Consider the following 20,902-nt stretch of genomic DNA (forward strand, 5'->3'; position numbering starts at 1 on the left):
CACATTCTCACTTTAAAATGGAGATGTTGTCCGTCCCCAGAGGCGTGCCTCAGTGCTGGTGGAGCTCTTTGATCATCATTAGCTGTTGCCTGCAAGGAACCTGATGGAAAACTGCAAGATGAATTTTGGTAAAGCAAACAGGCAGTACAAAGGGAAACATTTTGAAACATCTCTTCAGAGAAATATGTGCCTCAGTTCACAGAAAACACTGGCGTTGCTAACAGGCAACAGCTGAATTATGCAGCTTTTTAAAATCATAAATCACAAATGTATTCAACTGGCGCATTGAATTAGAGGTGTAAGATGTGTGAAATCACTGTCACGTAAAGAGCACAAAACCACAGAGAGGTAAGGGAATATGGAAAATTGCTGAAGAAGAAAAGGTCGATAGCATGCTGTAGATTATTTTATTTATAGTAGCAGTGTTTTGCTTTTATTATTTTCTTTCGTGCTTTTCTTGGCAGCCATCTACTGCAGCCTCCTGAAGGGTGAGTGGATCAGTGAAAGGCATGAATAACTATTGGGGTGACACTTGCCTAGGTTTTTTTAGTCACCTTCGTATTCTCTAATACCATGGGGTGCTGAATACTGACAAATGATGTGATTTCTACTCTCATTTTGCTACTCTCTACATAGGTCTTTCTGATTTCCTACCATCTGCTTGTGGGAGTTGGTGAATAGGCAGCAATAAGGCAAAAGAAAGCTTTGTTAAGAAAATAAGGATTAAAAAAAAAAAAGCAAGGTAAATGTAAAATAGATTTCTAAACCTGAAAAGAGGCATTTGATGGCAGTCATTAGAAATTAATCTAGGCAGTTTGCATCCCCAAAGTCTCTATAGGATCACAGCAGTGTATCATGAGGTACCTTGGAGTTCTGGTGGTGGAAGACATGGCTGCTTTATATGTGTCTGGAGCACCTCAGACAGTGCAGACTTAGAGTTGGTGCTGATAGGCATCAACCATAATGGCCTTCTCAGGAAGACAAGGGAAGGCAGCAGCTTCCTTCCTTTATAGATTAATTTGGAAATACTTCGAAACCGTCACACACCTTTACTGGGGTGTTTCTCTGGAGTGCAGATTGTGCCACCAGATATAAAGATCTAAGGTGAATTATTGCCTCTAATTGCTGCACCGGTTATGAATATAGCTTTCTTCTTCCAGCCAAAAAATTGTGTCCTAACTTGTGATTATCTGAAATAAATCTTTTTTTTTTTTTTTTTCCTCTGGTTACCTAGTACAATTCCCAGTATCTGCTATGATTCAGAGGCAAACACCTTAATATTCCTGAGAAACAGCTTTCAGAAATCATTTCTGATTCAGAGTGTGATTTATTAATTATGGGATTTGACATGCGCTTTTAAGTTGTGGTGCACAATGGGGCTTAAGAATCTCTTTGTTCATGAAGTTCAGAAGCTGATCTAGGCAATGCGCATGATGCTCTTGCTTCTTGTAATTTTTGTCTATGTATGCCTGTCTTCTCAAACTAGTACTGCTGTCTGCAGACATTTAAAAAATGAGTTTCTCTAGTTCTTTCCATTGAACGTTTTATTCTGAGGTGTCACTTCAATGGATAGTTTAGTATTTCTTTCAAACAAATCTCATCACCCAAATATAGAGTCCCTTTATGTCTGCAGTCAACCAACACTGTAGTAGTTGTTTAATATTTTTCTTTTATCCATTATTCTGGCAAGCGACCCTGAAACCACCCTCTTGCACAGCTGCCTTTTGTCAGGGTGCACATTAACACTGAACTGTGCATGAGGCAAATGGATCGTGCCCTCTATCTCCTTCTGATGTCTGCTGAGGGGCGCCTGTAGATGTGGAGGTTGGGAGGCATCCTGTTTCCTCCTCAGCCATTGTCCTTCCCTGACTTGTCTTCACAGCAAGGGAAGCAGAATTTTAACAGATATCCTATATTTGTTAATCTTATAAATGCATACACATTAGTGCACGTGTACGTATGTATGTACGTAATCCCTTGCTACAAACCCGGCTTCTGTCTCCAGTAAACAAGGCTATATCAAGTTCCTTTCTTTCTGTGTTTGCTCCTATCTGTCTGGATGATGGAAATGTATTTTTAAGGGTAGAGGAGTGCCAGAAGAGCTGAGATGAGAGACTAAATCCGCGCCTGTTACTAGGAAACCAGTTGGGCAGTGCTCTTCATGTCGCACCCAAGGCATGGATGTAACCTCTGCTTGTTTACTTGCAGGCGCTCGTGTTAATGCCAAAGACAATATGTGGCTGACTCCTCTCCATCGAGCAGTTGCTTCAAGGAGCGAAGTGAGTACGATTTGATTACTCTGCTTTTGAACATAAACTCTGTGCTGGGGGGAAAAAGAAAACCATTGAAAGCTGCAGCAGGCAGCACTGTGACAAACGGGTGAGCATTTGCTGTGTGCAGGGCCTGTAGCATTGCAGCCAGCGGCCTGCTTTTACCAGCTAATTACAGCTGCTGTTGAGCCTTGGTGTGGCTGACTTTTCCCTTTGCATAACTGGAGCGGGTCGCACTGAGCCGCTGGCAGCTGGAGGGAGAGATGCTGCTGAAGTGAGGTGGTGTCACCAGTGTGCAGGGCCATCATCGTCAGGCGGTGAAATGAGGAGGAATCAACCCGTACAGACTTGTGCACACTGCATGTATGCCAGGAGGGAGTGGATGTGTGTGAGATCCAAACTGCACTGCTTGTTTTGGTTAATTGCATTTCAAGGCATCCTTCGGCTTTTCTGTTAATCCGCTTTGATTGGTGCACAAAGGGAGGTTAGCCCTTATTTCTTCTGCTAAACAGCTAGAAATCTTCTGGCATCACGTTGCGCTTTTTCCACTACTGTCTCAAAAAGGAGCAGCAGTAAGTACCAGGGATGACTGTGCCATTATTTTGGCTTTCTGTTTTGGACTCCTTGTGCTCTCCCTAATACTCAGCTAAGAGTGAGCCCAATTCAGGCTGAGTTGGCTTCTGGGTGCGAGGGGAGGGGTTATTGGACAGACAGAGTGTGGCTGCCTTCCAGGGACTGGCGGAACTTGAGTCACCTTCGTAACAGTCCCAGCGCCTGCCAGGCCCGCAGGCAGGAATCCTGGGCCTGCTCCTGAACTCGGGCATTGTTTGGCTACTGGCTGAGCTTCCAGCTGCTGGCAGCTGCCAGAACCCTCTGAAAGGAACATCTGATAGGATATGAGTGCTGTAATGAGGCAAAATACAAAAAGCTGTGTTGAGAAACAAAGGTCAGACTTTTAACCTTGAAAATAAGCCGCACTCTTTCTGGTGCAGGAATTGCAGCGTGCTTGGTTTCTTTTTTGGATGCTTTGAGTACGGGATTTTTATTTTCGGTCACAGTCCTAACTGAAAATGCATGTCTTCTTGGGGGTTTGTGCCTGCTCTTTAACTCTTCAGCTGCTGAAAGCTGGTTTTGCAATGAGAAACTCTTCCCTTGTGCCTGCAGTTCTGGTACCCAAAGGAAATACCCAGAGAGGCAGCAGGAGAAGGTGTGTGGTGTGGGAGAGCGGAGACATCTCACTGATAACATGGCCTGGCTGGAAATGCTGGACACAAAGGCTTTATATAAACGTTGCAGATAAAGAAGTCAATCTAAATATTATTAGCTTAGACTTTTCAGTCTTTACCATTTACTTTTTGGAATTCTCCCTTAACTTTTTCCTTCCTTCATTGAAAGTCAAATGACATGAATATTCCTGCTGACTTCGTATCCCAGCTGGGTAGGTCCCCAGTGTATTGCACGTAAATAGCTTTTGAAACAGCAGAGCTGTAATTAAAAAAAAGAAAAAAAAAAAAAAAGGAGAAAAGAAAATTCTGTTGAGACATCAACAGTGTATCATTCTTGGTGCCTGGAGAGATGCTGTCTACTAACTGAACCAATCTGTTAGATGTCAGTTTGTGGGATGGCTATAGAAAATGAAATTGCTGAAATTAGTGGAGACCAGAGAACAAAAACTGCTCTAATAGATGTATTCTTGATGCATACTGCAGGCGCTCTCCTGGGCCTTTCTAGATACAAAGGGGCTATTTAAACATACACACGATGAATTTGTTATTCATTAATAAATCTCTGGCTGGACTTAGCAGAAAACTTTTCAGTTTATGGAAAAAGAATTGAAAGAACATGTAGTGCTGGTCTCTCCCGCTTCCAGCTGTGAGTTGTAACTAGCAGGCAAGGCTACTTGAATGCTACTGTCCCCCTGTGACTCTTCTGTATTTTGTTTCTGAGGAAAAATAGAAGAGGAAACAATGTAATATAGACAGAGCCATTTTTTAATCCGACTTGCTTAATGGCAGATGTGTGAGGAGGAGCAGAAAAGAGCTGATGGTAAACTCTAATGAGACAGTCTCTTGACAGAGAATAGTACATTTTGTCACTGGGAAATACTCTTAACCGCTTGGGGAGGGATGGAACACTAATGGCAACTGGGGACACCAGTGCAAACTCTTGCATGTGGTTCTCATGGGTTTTTGTGTGTTTTTGAAAACTAAAATTTTGTTTTTTTATCTTTTGTTGTTGATGTTTCCTTTTTCCTGTTATAAAGAAAAGAACAGTTTGCTATGATTTCATGGTCCAAACTGATACATAAATATCAGTTTGAAGTAATTGATGCAAGTGCAAGCTCAGATCTATCCATTCATTTTGTCAATTGAAGCACAGTTCTGGTGATTCAGGTCTCAAAGGTTAATAGGCCAAACAGGTTGGGCTATCTGCATGGACAATTTTGTATGTCCTAAAATCAAATTGGAAAATGGTGGCCGTGGACATTGCTTTAAACAGCAGCAGAGGTGATGTGCGCTCTGGCATTTGAATCAACAGTACCATGTCAGTAACCATGGCTATTGCTTGGATGAGTGTTTCTCCCTTTGTGTCCTCCTGGGCTTGCCTGGGATGCGTAACTAAAATGCATAGGTAACACCATTGGGCTGTCAACTGCATGTTTATTAGAACTGCTTGTTTATAGCTGTAACTGTTGCTGTTGTAGGAAGCGGTGCAAGTACTGATCAAGCACTCAGCTGATGTCAATGCTCGGGACAAAAACTGGCAGACCCCGTTGCACGTGGCAGCCGCAAACAAGGCAGTAAAGTGTGCAGAAGTTATCATTCCCATGCTGAGCAGCGTCAATGTCTCTGACCGAGGCGGGAGGACAGCGTTGCATCATGCAGCTCTGAATGGCCACATTGAGGTGAATTGTTTAATAGCATAATTGATCTTTCATTATCTATTCTTTTTTTTTTTTTTTTTTCCCTCTTTCAAACAGTTGGCTTGCATGTCTGGGTGTAGACTAAGCCATATATCACTGACCCCTGTGGTTGCTATCGATCATCTGCTTTCCAACCTGTATGCCGGGTTTCCTGCCTGCAGAAGTGAGAGTGGAAGGAAACTGCCTGTGCAGATCTGGCACACTAGTGTAATGTACATGCAGACTTGGGGGGCTGACTGTGCACCTGGCTCTGGCAATTCGAATGTGTCCTGGCTATTTTGTGCTCAACTGCCTGAGAAAGTAAGAGGTGGAATGGAAAGACAGGAAAACTGGTGGATTCATTTCATACCAAAGTAATGTTCAGATGTGTGAGATCTAGTCTGCTTTTCCAATTGTCTTCTAGAGAATGTCCTTCTGGTTTTGAGATTGTATGTGCTGCTTCTGCTTACCTAATACGAGTAAGCTCTTCTAATTACTGGTTCTATATGAAAAACAGTTTGGTAAATAAAGCCCCTGCATAAAGAGTTTTGTTAGGTGTTAGGCATGGTTGAAAGGATTCTTGTTGCTTGTTCCACAGTCAAAGATCTAGATAAGGAATAGAAAGTCTTTAACTAGAACAGCAGAATTCTGTCAACGGAAGTTGATCAATTATGCTGTAATTAAAAGGGCAGGGGAATGTAATTCCTGTAAAACAGTGATGGTATTTGGCCTTTAAACTACTGCACTGTTGGAAAAAAATAGTGAGGCTAGTGAGCTCTATATCTAACTATCATGATATTAAACTCCTGAACTTTCAGGTAGAGTGTATTAGAAGTGATAATGGAAGTGTGTTGTTATTAGCTGATCTCTGTACTGTGGCAAAGCAGCTTACTAGAGGAAGGCAATTATGCATCTGTGCAATTTGTGATGTTAGAATGTTTTGTTGGGGAAGAAAGTTGTTGAATGTGTTTTTTCTTTTGTTTTTGTTTTGCCTGATTTTGCTTATTTCTAATATTGCATGACTGGTAATAGAGAAAGCAGCTTTTCAGCTCTTAGCCATACTGCAATCACATACAGAACAGCCTGATTTTATGATCAGAACTTTATCACTAGAATGTGTTTTTACAAAGTATTGAGTGTCTGATCTACAGGGTTTGTTTGCTTGCTGTTGTTGCTTCTAGATGGTGAACTTGCTCTTAGCCAAGGGTGCAAACATCAATGCTTTTGACAAAAAGGACAGAAGAGCTCTTCACTGGGCTGCATACATGGGTAAGGTCAACTTCTTTGAATTTCCTGTTGATGAACTAACAGCATGTTTTATGGAAGACAAGATGCGGACCTGTCCATGGAAAATGAGAATGGTATTTATGCTGTGCAGGGAAAGGGTTGTCTGATCTAAATACAGTGTCTTTTCACACTTTTGCAACTGGTGAGAACATTGCTGTGATTTTAATGCAATTAATGTGGGCTTTTAATGTTGCTTTTTTTATTTTGGTCTTTCTATCCTGATCCTAATTCCAGGTATACTCCCAACTGAAGTATATTCAAACTTGAAAAAATACAGGTTGAATTTCTATCTATTTTTGCAAAAAAAAAACCATTATAAAATACAGATAAATATGATAATGATTTTTGCTTCTTATTCACATTCATAAGTAGACAAGTCGTGGTATTATTAGAAAGTTCTTCTCTTTTCTTATGTTAGAAGCAAATTGTCATCTTTTATTTCAGAGCAAAGAAGAACAACTAATTCATGTAACATAAATGTTACTAAATGCTGCTTAAATAAATCAGACTGTATTATTATTTTCAAGTTATAGTAAATTTTGTTATTGCAGGGGATTGTTGGGATTGTTTTTTATTTAAAAATGCCAGAACAAAAAACGGTAGCAGTCACTCTTGTTCAATCGCTGTAGTGTCAGGAAAGCAGTGTATTCAGGCTGTAATTAATGAGACATTGTGTGCCCTCTGTCAGGCTTTTCACCTGACCTGTCAAATTCTCAATCTTAGCCCTGGCATCTTTGGAAATGAGATAATAAGAGATTTCAGAATGTGAGAAAAGCATATTGTGATGTCCTGATAGGCACAGACAGATGGAAGGCTGCTTGCCAGCAGACATGATTTGGCTTTTGAGCTAGTGAGCTTTGAAGACCACTCTGAAGTAGTGAATGGCTTTTCTGTTGTGCTATGTAATTCCACGTATATTTGGGCAATTGAGATGTTCTCAGTGAAGACCAAAGCTGTCTGTCATGAAAGTGCTGAGCAGCCCAGGTGGCACACATCTTCCTATGATGCTTGCTCTCTTTCAGTCTGCTTAACCTAACAAAATTCTAAGAACAATAGCTGTGCTTCAGCAAGGAGCAATAATGACTGTTCCTCAGTTCCTTGAGTTAATTTTGGTGGCTAGGGCACTGTCTGGGATGGCAAGACATACACTTTGAAACCTTCAGAAGGAGGAGGAAACTAAAGACAGGTGGGCTGTAAGTTGCATTTTGAGATGCTTGGCTTTTCTTATGTATTTTATGGGAGACCTTAATCCAGAGGGAGGGTATTTCACTCCTGAAGACATATGTCCCATGGGTCTGCCAGTAAGCTTTAAGTCTGTGTCACTTTTGAGGCTGTTGCTGTTATTTTAGTTTGCGGACTAAATATGTATTTATACACCACAAGTTCAGATTCAAACATTTGTAGACCTTTATTGGGGATTTTTTGCTAGATTTTTGCTAGATAAACGTAATCTGAAGATCAGCAGTCAGTAGAAAATCTTATGATGGTACTGGTAGACTTTGCACTCAATAAGTATTCATGTCCTCAGTGCTCCTGGAAAAGAGGGAACCTTTATTTTGAAATTTGTTATACATGTTAAATATTGTCAACAAAAAAAAGGAGCATTAGCAGTCTACAAATAACATCATCAGGATGCTGTTTTGGAAGTCTTATTGTCTTGCTCCTATGCTCACTGATCTTTCTTTAAAAGGGAGAATAAAACAGGGCTGTTATTTTTAATGAGGAGTAATGTGGGAAAGAGATGTGCTTTTGTTCTTTTAATGACTGGAAAACTAGCTCAGTAAAAAGAAATTTGACCCACCTGATGGAGAGGAATACGTATAGCATGGATTTCTTGGCAAGGCCTAGAGCTAGGATTAAGAGCATTTATGAAAACCCTTTTCCTTTTCCCCTTGTAAAACTCTGGGAGACATGTGAAATGCTAGTGAGAGGGCCAGCACATTAGCATGAGAGTAGTACTGTGAAAAGCAATACTGGTATACCTGTTGACTACTTTCTCTCATCTTTTGAAGGTCACCTGGAAGTTGTTGCCTTACTGATTAATCATGGTGCAGAGGTGACTTGTAAAGACAAGAAGGGTTACACCCCGCTTCATGCAGCTGCATCCAATGGGCAGATTAACATTGTGAAACACCTCCTTAACCTGGGAGTAGAGGTATGTGTTTCTCTGTATTCAAAGATAATATTTTTCTCTTATGGATGCTGCTACATCAGTGAAGCTTCTAAAGAAAGTAGTTCCTGTTGTCTGGACTGTGAAAAGCACCTTATACTTTGTGTAGATTATTGGTTTAAGAGCCAGGAAACATTCTGGAATGAAAGTGTCTGATATGGACACTAAATTCCAGGTCACCTTGCTGGGGGATTAGGGAAATATATGCTGTTTTTGTAGAGAATGGTGGAATAATGAAGTCTCCCTTGGCCTGGCATTCCTTTTGGTATGGTGAGAGGAGATTCAGAGTACATACATGGAATACTTTACTACATTTCAGCCTGTTTACATTTCAGGTTGTGTATTTCCTGCGTTAGCTAGTGGAAAGAAGGGGAAGAATTATTTTCACTTGGGAAAAGATGTTTATTTCAGGGTACAGACTTCTCCTAGACTAATATTGTCAACTCAGTGGTCCAAAGCAGCAGTGAAATGACCAGAAGATTCTGTGCTGGTTGTCGATCAAAGATATTGAATCAATTCTTTGTATTTGCTAGCTGTGTAGCCAGCTGACGTGACCTGCCAAAAAAATGTCAGAAGTCTGTGTCAAATGTGAATAGGTGTTTTCCATTATTAGCAGTACCATGCTGATAGTGACATTGACAGAGATAGGATCTTCGAGATCTTTTTTGTAGAAGCGTACTCACAACATGCCCGAGTGTTCTGTGCAACCTGCCTCGCCCTGCTTTACAGAACACCAGTTGAATTCTAAGCCAACGATCAAGAAGTAATGTAATCTTAATTACATCTTCATAATACTGAACTGCTGAAAGTGGTTTCTTTATTGAAATGTGAATGGCTGCGCAATTTCTCCATCCGTTCCCTAAGACACTTGCCCAACCTAAAAGGAATCTGTGGAAAGAGATTGGAAGCCTGATTCTACTCACAAAAACTCAATAGAGTGTATTGTTATTATTATTATTATTTTAAAGACTAAGCTTTTTATTTATCTTTCTTTCCCATTTTTATATTAAAAAGCTTCTAACTTATTAGGATTTTTATCATCATCATTACATAGTCCTGCTATCAGCTTTAAGCTTTAGAGTGGCTTTTAGAAATTGCCAGTAGGATAAGAAGTTAATGATAATGAAGGTAAAGCATTCCAAGTTAAGCTCTCTGGGAGTATTTTTTTTTTGTCAGTGAAATTTGCTGATGAGAAATATGCCCTATGACAGTTCAAGCCTCTAGCTATTTCCATTTGCAGTACGTGATGCAATATGTAAAATGATAAGCTGATGTGTCTCCTTGTCTCGTTTTAGATTGATGAAATGAACATCTATGGAAATACTGCGCTTCATATTGCCTGTTACAATGGTCAGGATTCTGTTGTTAATGAGCTGATTGACTATGGTGCTAATGTAAATCAGCCCAATAATAATGGATTCACTCCCTTGCATTTTGCTGCTGCCTCCACTCATGGAGCACTGTGTCTTGAACTGCTAGTGAATAATGGGGCAGATGTTAACATTCAGGTAAAACTTGCATTTTACCTCTTCAATTTTACTTTATCCTATTTTGCATACCTTTAGAGTCTGGAAACTGCAGCAATGAGTATAGCAAGTCTTTAAGTTCTTAATAGAATTAAAGTGATGCTGAGAATGCCAATCATTAAACCATTTGTATGAGATTAACTTCTAGCAGAGGAGCATTCAGTGCCTTTATAAATGTAGTAGCAGCCTTAAACTCTAGGCAAGCCACTCTACTGAAACCACAGCTAAAGTTTAGTCTCAGGAGCTCCGTCAAAATGTTGACTTGGGCAATGGTAATAAGTCAAGGAAATGTTTCTTTCTGGTGTTTTCCTTCCTCCTGCAATATGGATTTAATTAAATCTGATTCTAACCAAGTTTCTTTAGACTTTCCTGGGTAAATAAAACCTCAAGGTTATTTGTTTACACATTTTAAAGCCTGATTTTACAAAGCCTGATTCTGTTTTGGTTATCTGGATGCTTCTTGAAAGGTACATGGGTACATATACCTTGATGAACCTGAAATGGACTTGCTAGAAGACAAGATCTCTAAGTTCGAATAAGACTTTGGCTACTTTACTTTAAATTGTGCATGTTCCAGTTTCTCATCTGTAAAAGTGGTCTCCTAGCATGTAGTAATTGTGGCTGGTCCCTTGAGATCAGCGGACAGTCAGTGTACTATTTAAACTCAGCATTATTGAGGTGAAATTAGATATTGTGCTTGCCAGTGAGTGCAAAACTCAATGCCAACAAAAATGAAATGATCTGAGTAGTGAGGCAACTGTCGCTTGCTATTTTCTCAGCTCCTTAGCTTTCCCAAACTCAGTTTCGGTCTCTAGATCCAAAACATTGATCTCAGCTCATTGTAGCTTTCCTTGTATACTCACTTCTTATTTTCTGTTTGTCTTCTGTAGACATCTTGTTTTTTGATTAAGTTGACAGAACTTCTGTTCTAGGATATATCTATAAAATTGCAGATTGAAACATCAGTTATATTCCTTGCATTTCTGTGACTGCTCCTCCTTAGCTTTGTGGTTCATTTTTAAAAAATTCTTCTTGCTGCAAAGAGTAAGGAAGAAAAAATGACTAAATGGGAGATGGCATGGTCACATTTAAGAGTGATACGTTATGCATTTGGAAGTTTCTACCAAACATTGCGTATGGCCAGGCTCTGAGGATAGGCTGTAGCTCAGATCATTTCCTGACCACTGCTGAGGAGCTGCTTTGTGTGTATGTTCGTACCTTTTGCATTTATTATGACATGCAGATTCAGGCCTGTAGTCTTTGGAAGCCATTGGAGCTTTTATGTGAAGAATAGCTGTAGGATGTTGAACTGAGAGACTTCAAGTTGTTACCTCTTCTTTTCATGCTAGATGATTGTTTTTACGTTTTGTTTGTTAGAGTAAGGATGGGAAGAGCCCACTGCACATGACAGCTGTCCACGGGAGGTTCACACGGTCACAGACCCTCATTCAGAATGGTGAGTTTCAATGTCTGTTCAATAACTCTCCCAAAGAGTAGGCATTTCTTGAGTTGGAATTTTTGGTTTTCTGACCCAGAATGCCAAAGAACTTCTCTGAATGGTGTTCAGCTCTGCATCAAATTCTGAGTATGAGCTGTGTTTACAGGTTTCCTTTTACAGTGTCACCATAAGTGGCAACTCTTAGTTCTAAACAAAATCCAGTCTTCCTCTAGCTGACGATGAAACAACTGATCTTTTGTGATCAGCAGTTTTGTCAACCTGCTAATAAGAGTTAAGAGCTCTGTTTAGGATATTTCATATGATGAGAGGAAGGCATAGCTAGCTTTCTCAAATGATTAAAGGAGTAAAAAGTTCTGGTTATCCTCCCTTGAGACTGTGGTGCTTTTAGAGCCCACGCTGTTCTCTCTATGCCACCCCTCAACAGCTGTACTTCTCTTACCTCCCTTACCTGCACATCTTATCACTGTCTTCACTAAGTGCTGAATAAATACACTGCAGGGTGGACCAGCACCGCTTTGTTTATTTTGGCATAGCCATGAGTAGATTCCAGAGCTTGTAATTACCTGTCACACTCATTAAATATCTCTTTTGCCCAAAAATACTAGAGCATATAGCAAATATTATTGTTGGAGATCTGACAGAGGCCTGCCTTCTGACTAACAGAGGCTGCTAATACCTATTGTTTGCTTGTATTTGTTTTGATCGTTATACTGGACAGGACAGTCTGTTTTCTTTTATTTGTTTCTGTTTTCCTCTTTCTTTGTTTAACTACAATCCCAAAGTTGGAATCTCATCTAACTGCAGTATCTCTGTTCCAGCATTTTGCTAGCCTTTATTTACCATCAGAAAATTCCTCATAGCATTTCACTAGAACTTTTCTTGCTGTAGTTATGGCCTGTTATCTCATTTGCATAGTGGAAATGCAGTAAATATTACCATATCCTCATTTTAGCAAGACTTTTACCTAATTTCACAAAGTATTCTCACAGAAAACTAATGAAATATGGTCTAAATGAAAATATTATTGTGTAGGTGCATAACAGCTAGAAAAACTACACTCGGACATTAGTAATAATAAATGGATCACTGTTGACATAGAAGGTATAATGAGATCTTTCAGCTTCCCTCCTGGGTCTGGTATACTATCCAGTATTTTTGTTAACAGCTTGGATGATGGAATATGAAGTGTGCTTTTAATATTCAGAGAAAACATGAAGTTAGGAGAGACTGTTTTTCTGGCAGAAGCTGGAGTTGAAAATGAGCCCTTAAAATTGGGGAAAAGTTGTGATGAAAGTAATGCAAAGGAGAGATACAACACAGGCAGGGATATCAGTTAAATAAATACAGAATGGCAAAAGCTGAGTGGGTGACATTTCCTCAAGAAAGGATTTGGTGTTTGCAGAGGATCGGAAACCAAATGCGCGTCAACAATGCCGTGGTGTTGCCAAGAAGAAAAGTAGAGGAAAAAAGCATAAAGGTACAGGAGTGTATAGATAGGAGCATAGCCAGCAGGCATGAAGTAATCCTTTTGCTCAGCATTGGTAGACATCAGCTGTAGTACTGTTTCTGGCTTTTGACATTTTCCTTTCAGAAGGATGTGGGCCAGCTGGAGAGAACTGGGGGAAGGACAAGGATGGTTGAATTACAGCAAACCTAATTTACAAAGAGAGACTGAAAGAGCAAAAGTTGCTCGATCCAAAAACGAAAGCAGGGACTTGATAGCAATCTTTGCATGCATCAAAAGCTGTAGCAGAGAAGAAAGAAACAATCAGTTTTTCCTGTTTGAGGATAAAACATGAGATGACAGGCATAAACTGCAACAGGAAAAAGTCTACGTAAGCACTGTGTAGCAGTTTCTAATGATTAAATGTTAGTCATATGTCATCGTGCTCACTGCCTGTTCCCCACCATACTTCCCCACTGAAGCTGGACAAGGAGTTGAGAGCACTGCTGTTGAACCATGGTCGGTACCACAGCTGACAGCTGATGGCTCACTGTGTACCGATCTCATTCTTTGAAATTCGGTGGCTTGATTTTGCTGCATTCACTGGGGAGAAATAGCATTTGTAGTCACAGGTTCAGACTTAATCTTTTGGTATTAGACTGTCTGAAAATATTTTTTGCAGGAGGAGAAATCGACTGTGTTGATAAGGATGGTAACACCCCATTGCACGTGGCTGCAAGATATGGACACGAGCTATTGATTAACACCCTCATAACCAGCGGAGCTGATACTGCCAAGTAGGTGGCTGCAGTGGAGCTTCCAATGATCTAATGCTATGTCTGGTGCCAGGAAACATAGGTATTGCTCAGCTTCTGAGGTGAAGATGGATAAATGCATTAGCTCTACACTTCACTAAAATATTAAATGATTGGGTAGGTGGAAAGGAAGAAACCATGCTAAGCTCTTACTTTGCACAGTTATATGGTTGCAAGTAGTACCAGCACTGCTTATTTTTCTGAAGGGTTATCGATACAGGGTGTATATAAAAGTGCATCTTGATCACAGTTAGTCCATAAAGTCCCTAGCAAAAACTTTGTCTAAGAAACATAATTGGAAAAATTTCAAATACTTTCCAAGGGAATTATGTCCATGTTCCATAGCATTTAAATTGGTGTTATAATGGCATGTTACATGCAGTGACAATTCTGTTATCTTGTGTTTTTTGATGAGACAAAGGATAATCAATAGAATTGCACTACTACAAAGCAGATGTTACTAAGCCTGAGCTCAGTATAAATTTAGATCCTGTGTTGATTTTGATAGCCACATGACTGAAATAGTAGGACAGGTTTTTTTTTCTGATTCGTGATTTTAGGGCTTTTTTTTAATGAATAATGGGACAAGAAGTTGATAATCGGACACAGATTGCTAAATATTGTTAGTCTAATGGCCTGTCAAAAGAGAACAGCAAAGCTGGAATAACAAAGTAGTGTAAGAAAAGAGTAATGCTATGCCATGAGATACCTATACTGGATGTTTGCAGTGGCATCTGATTACATAAATATAATTTTTCGGCTACCAGCTGCATATTTCCACAATAAAATTTAAGTTTTCGATCTCTAAAGCACTGCAGAAGTCAGTGACCTCTCTTGACTTACCTAGGAAAACCTGTTTGCAGATTTAAATTAGCTTGTTTTAGTTTTGAAAGTTCTTGCAGCTCTCTCTGATTGATGTTTGAGGATGTTTAAGAAAGAGATATGTTTGCCCATATTTCTGCATAAAGTATGGCTGTCTCTGTTTAAACTCGGAAGGTGGGACAGATCTTCAATGGGCACAGATAATAAGAGTCTTTAGTTTCCAGTTAATGTCATATTAACATAGCCAATACAAAGATCTTAGTGTCTAAATCAGGGTATACTTTTGCTAGCTTTTTCTCTGGTACAGTAAACTTCAATCTTCCTCTTTTCTTGAGGTTTGATGTAAAATGAGCTGCAGTGGAGTAGCACGCTCTCAGACTTAAGGTTATCCAACTCAAAATTTCTGTATTCCACTCAAGTGCCTGGAACACTGATAAAATGAATTGCTTCTTCCAGCAACAAAAATGAGTGAAATAAGAATTTGTCTCAGAAATCCCCGGCAGGTCCAAGTGATGCTCAGCCAGGAGCACTGAAACACTAGGAGTGAGCTTTTGTATGCACTGCATGTAAATAGCTTTAGCTGAGCTTCCCAAACTGGTTTTGAAAAAGAAAACTTCAGGACATTGCTAGCAACAACTGCAGACATCTCAGTCAATCTTTGAGGCAGTTGTGTTTTAAGGAGAAGGTATGTAAGAGGTGGGAGGAACCACTGTGAACAGTGCTGTTGAAGCGTGGCTGGTTAGCAGATGTGCAGATGGTGTATTTCGATGGAAACCAGCCAAAACACGTGCTGGGTGGAAATCTTGACCTAAAAGATGAAAAATATTGCTTGAGATAAAACTACGTGGAGGAGGAGATGGAGGGAAATGGGTGTAGGAAGAAATATGGCAAGACAGAGTGTCCAGTGTTGGCTTATTAATGACTCCACAGTTAAAAAAGAATTGCAACCTGTTTATACAGATGCATCAGCTCAGTGGAGCTTGTGCTGTTTCCTTTAAAAGAACAGACTGCCAGATCATTTTTAAAGAGATTGACTCTAAAATGTAGATGGTGAACACTGGCAAAATTAAAATGTATGTAGCGCCCCTTTTTGCTCCTTAGTGTAGAAAAGCAGCAAGGAGGACAAATTTAATGTGAAGACAGAGGAAGGATGGAACTGTGGCTTCTGAAAAGAATGATGTTTTTAAAAATAAATCAGTATTGGTTAAATACGTATGTGTGAAACATTGGTGAGAACGAGACAGCTTTATTAACATTCACACTTCTTTGTTTAAAGTATCATTAGTAATTATGATTTATGGTGAGCCTTACAGGAAAAAAAGTTAGTTTGTCTTTTGTCCATATCCAAAATCTTCCGTGAGGTGATGGTGCTTTCCATCCGCCAACTGTATTCTCAATAGGAATCCATCTGCTGTTGTTCAAGTGTTTGTCATGTTCCAAAAATGTATCTGCTGAAGCAGGCACTAGATTATAATCTTGGTGAGATGGTTGGTTTAAGGTTCCGTGTTTGTATGCGCTTGGAGGACTGCCTGCAGTAGCATTTCAAGAATAACTGTATACTTTGCACAAAACACGGCGCTAAGTGGCAGAAGCCAAGATGTCTAAGCTAAGAAATCTAAGATGGTGAATGGTGGCATGTTCAGGGGCTGAGCTGGGATGATTTGTGGGTGCCAGTAACAGCTGCTGAGTGCTCAGCTTGTTGAAAAATGAATGTGACTGCCTGATACAGATTTAGCTTAATGATAGGTGTCTGCTTTTTTGTTTTGCTTTGGTTTTCTTTGTTTGACCCAGTATGTCTGCTCTGAGGAGTTCATAGTGTAATTGAAAGGAGGGTCATGTATGCAAAGGGAAGGGAGAGTGAAAGAATGTGTAGGGACAGTAGCTGGAGCAAACAGGGTTAGATGATCAGTTGTTTGGGTGTGGGAGGAAAACCTAAGTGTCACAGCGCTCTAAAGGAAAGCATGAAGAGAAGTCATGTGGTGCTCCAGCCCTGTGGTGAGGGAAGAAAAGGAAGCTTTTGAAAACCCAAGTGAGAGTTATATAAAGCAAGATAACAACTGTACAAATGGGTTCCAGAAATAATGCAGAGAAGCTTTTGGTATTTACTTTTACCCTCAGAGTACCACTGCAATATACATAGCTGATGAACAAATCTATGTATCCCCCACTGGGAGATTGACTCTGCTCCCTCGCTATCCCCCTTACAGAAGCTTTCATTTCACATTTTTAGAAACCTTCCTCCTGCATTCTGTTCAAAGCATAGTGCCAAGATTTTTCTGTATAGAATTGATTTTAACTCCTGAGCGGGATAGTAAGGAAACAGAGATAAAAATTAGCAAGGCAGGATCAAAAATGCGGCCTCTTTGGAAGGACCTTTTCACGTGCAGTGTTTGTATGCCACCTGTATTTTTACAAGACCCTATCTCATGAGGCTGTTGTGCCTTTCAGGTGTGGGATCCACAACATGTTTCCTCTGCACCTTGCAGCATTGAATGCACACTCAGATTGCTGTAGGAAATTGTTGTCCTCGGGTAAGTAAATGTAGCAGCGTTGGTGGAGCTCAATAATGTATCTGTGCAGCTTACAGCCCCTTTATGCTCTTTGTTGTGAACTGTTGAAATGAAAGACTTCCTGTGCTGCTGCCTGGTGTGGTGTACGGCGTGCACAGGGTTTTCCTAATGACATGCTGGTAATTCCTTGCATCCTGGATTGTTCATGCACAAAGCCCTTTTTTCCTGGCAGACACAGAGTTTTTATACCGGGGAGAACGAGAAAGCTTGGGACCCTTTTCTAAATTATAGGAGTATGAGTGTCAGTTTTGTTCTTTTCATTTTGTTCACAATGAAATGCCTCAAGAAATTACCTCCTTGTGCAAGTGCAGGCTTCAAGTTTTGGCATCTTACTGATAATGGTGTATCTTAGTTACAGCTAAAGTGTGTTTCACAGTCTGATCAGAGTACAGGAGTGAGGCTGGCCAGAGTTCGATGTGCACAAGAGGGGAGGCTTAGTGAAGGTGCCATGTCTGAAGAACAGTCCTGGGTTCTTCATCAGAGCCCAATGCAAAAACAGCAGGAGTTTGCTGACCCAACTGTTTTAAAAGGGGCAGTTATCAGAGGCCAAATCTCTTTTTTTTCCAGGCAAGAGTTCATTTGTGTTAAAAATAAATAAATAAATAGATAAAACAAAAACCCATCTAAAAACAGGGCAAATCATTTTCTTTCCTAAAAAAATAAAAAATAAAAAATTGTTTCATTGCTTATTGTACAAAATGTCCTACAGCTACTTTTTTTTTTTCCCCCATAAGTATGAGTCCTGTAGAGTGTAAAAAAGATGTGAAAAATACTAATTATATACCCTTTACTGGTATACTTTGACCTTGACCACCAGATCAGGAAGGAGAACAAAACCTCTGGGTGACCACAGTTACCACTGCCATGCTTTATCTTGGGCCTTGTGCATCTTTATGACTATCCCTGCATGCTCCTGGAAGCCTCTTTCCAAAAACTAAAGCCGGTCTAAAAACCACACACACTAGAATTGGCCCTGTTTCGTGTTCAGGCTGACTCTGTGGTTTTTCTTATTTCTTCATGTTTTCTGTCTTCATGTCCTGCTGTCGCAGTTCTCTCAACTATCTGCCTCCTGCCTGCCACATGCTTTTCAGTAGGGATGTGGTGCAGAGCTGGATGCGGAACTAAATTCTCGTTGACTTTGCAGCTCTTTTTATAGAGCTGCCAAAGTGGAGCAGTCGCTCGCCATTTCCGTGACAACCTTTTTCTGACTGTAGTTGCTTGTGTTCTGTTTTTTTTCTAACTAACTGATTTTTCTGTCTCTGCAATGTTTCTTGTGGTTTAACTAGGACAAAAGTATAGCATAGTGTCCTTGTTTAGTAATGAGCACGTGCTGTCTGCAGGCTTTGAAATAGACACCCCTGATAGTTTTGGAAGAACGTGCCTCCACGCTGCCGCTGCAGGAGGGTGAGTAATTGTGACTACAGAATATACACAGACCAGCTGTTACAAGTTATTTTGTAGTTCCATTGCAGATTTGGGGCATACCAATTCAGCTGTGCCAGCCAGAAATGTCAAATTTGGGTCATCTGGGATGGTATTTTGCCGCTGTCCTCATGCTCATATTACTTGCTTGTAAAACAAAGAAAATGGTCTGATCTCCACAACAAACAACTGACTTGTGATTGAAGCGTGAGTTTCAGACACAGAGTGAAACTTCCTTCTCACGTCCCTGTGAAAACTGCTTCAGTTTGGGTAGGAGTGCTGTGTACTCACCCAGATCCGTGTATTGGCCATGGTTGTTGGTGAGGGCTGTCAGTCAGTAGGAAACTGTCAGCTCCTAAAGCAAAATGTGGAGTAAGGAGGAGGTGTGGCTCCTGAGATGCTGCTGGCGCAGTCGTTGCCAGCCTCCTCATCTGGGCTGCATTCTTGCCTGTAAACACGAGCACGCACTTACGTTTGCTGCTTTGTACTTGAGCATGCATCCTTGGAGTCCAAATGCAGCTCATCTCCCTCCCAATTCTCAGGTGCAAGTTTGAAAATGAAATTAAAAAGCCCCACCAAATTAGAAAGCTAAGATTGCTATCCTTTCAGGATGATGTATTTCTGCCCAGAGCCTGGGAATGAAAACAAATGAAAGCTGAAATGTATCAATTTATGTTGTAAATATAGCATCCAGTCAGTTATATATTTCCAAATTATTGTCAGTGGAGCACTGTGAAATAGCAAATGCACAAAACGTTTGGCAAACACTGAGTTTTGACTCTTCTGCTGAGGACTTTATGGCTCAGAAAACAGCTGAAATGGAGCCTTGGTTAGAACCACCTTGGATTCTCTGTGATGATAGCAAGCAGAAATGGTCATCCGTAGTGCATACTTGGCAGTCTTTCTGGAAGTTGTTTTTCTTCCTGGTGTATTAAAAGGCATATATCACAAAATTGTCATTATTACAAACACCTAATGAAATAGATCCTAATGCTGGTTGTATTATTTTTATGGCATTATTCTTGTTGATACTTGTCTTCTGTTAATTAATGAAGGAGGTGTGAGCCTTGCTTTGATGGGGATTCTTACAGTACATTTCAGATACTACCCCTTTGATAAGGCTGCACCCAAAAGAATAATAAAAACCATCTGAAAGTCCAAAAGAGAGCGAAGGAGAAATTTCATAAGAAGCAAAAGTGGCTTATGAAAATAAGCTGTATATTTCCAGTGGCTTACTACAATTGTCATCACTAACAAATGTTTCTATTTTTAGTATGTTGTGATGAGTGTTTTGCAGTTATTTTATGGAATAGCAATTTTGAGTAGGGATGAACTTATGCCAACATTCTGACATTCTGCATCCAGTCTTTTTTTTCTTTTTTTTTTTTCTTGGAGTTGGAACTATGCAAATAACATTGTTTTTTTTCCTTGCACATACCTGTTACTCCCATTACATTAATGGGAGTTGTATGGGCTTGAGGAAAAGGACATACTTTAAGGCTTGCTCATTTTGATTGTGAACAGAATGATTTATTGCCCCTGTTAATGACAAAGAAGTCTTGGAAAGTGCTATGCTTCTTTATGTTGTTTTCTAGCTTGGAGTCATACATTTACTCTCTTGAACTACAAAATAGATGAGTATTGAGCTATTATATTTTTGTATTAAAACTCACCTGGCTTTAAATGAGATGAAGTTAGGATGTGGTGAATTCTTTCAACAGATTAAAGAAGAGAAAAGCAATGGAGCCTAACTCATCTGCTTATATAAAAGCAATGTTAATGTGACAATCATTTTAGATAGTTAATGCTCCTTATTCAGCAAAGTACATAAAGGCATGCTTAAATCTATCAATTGCCAACAAATGATTTGAGAATAAACCTAAAAGTAACTCTGTGTAGAATCTCACTGAAGTAAACAGGATTTTAGCACAGCATTGCAGCTTTGCAAGAGGGGGTGGATTTCGTTAAATGTCACCTCTTCATTATTAGACTGGCATTTTATCAGCTAGCACCAACTTTAAAAGTCTAAAATACCATTCCAGCGTGGGAAGCGTTAGAATGCAGCCCCCCTTGAAAATCTCCAAATGCAATGAATTCAAATCATATTTACTGCTTTCTCTTCAGAACATTAATTTTTCTTCTGCAGAAGTCCGAGGTTTTCTAGAAACAAAGGAAATAATTTCTGAAACTTCACTTTCTGTTTGCTGTGACTGGA

General features: G+C 40.0%; 1 protein-coding gene across 1 annotated transcript in view; it reads left to right on the forward strand.

Annotated features, from left to right (window-relative positions):
- The window catches only part of ANKRD44 (ankyrin repeat domain 44), a gene marked incomplete at both ends in the record, with an annotated part of 67,456 nt that overhangs the window by 13,968 nt on the left and 32,586 nt on the right, over positions 1-20,902 (forward strand). Inside the window, 9 exons of the mRNA XM_079539149.1 lie at positions 2,209-2,279; positions 4,975-5,175; positions 6,354-6,441; positions 8,472-8,614; positions 9,925-10,137; positions 11,533-11,611; positions 13,741-13,855; positions 17,144-17,226; positions 18,606-18,669. Of these exons, the coding sequence (XP_079395275.1) occupies positions 2,209-2,279; positions 4,975-5,175; positions 6,354-6,441; positions 8,472-8,614; positions 9,925-10,137; positions 11,533-11,611; positions 13,741-13,855; positions 17,144-17,226; positions 18,606-18,669 (1,057 nt within the window). The remainder of the gene's footprint in view (positions 1-2,208; positions 2,280-4,974; positions 5,176-6,353; positions 6,442-8,471; positions 8,615-9,924; positions 10,138-11,532; positions 11,612-13,740; positions 13,856-17,143; positions 17,227-18,605; positions 18,670-20,902) is intronic.

Source organism: Tetrao urogallus (genome assembly GCF_951394365.1).
Source record: "Tetrao urogallus genome assembly, chromosome: 8".
Classification (NCBI taxonomy): Eukaryota; Metazoa; Chordata; class Aves; order Galliformes; family Phasianidae; genus Tetrao; species Tetrao urogallus.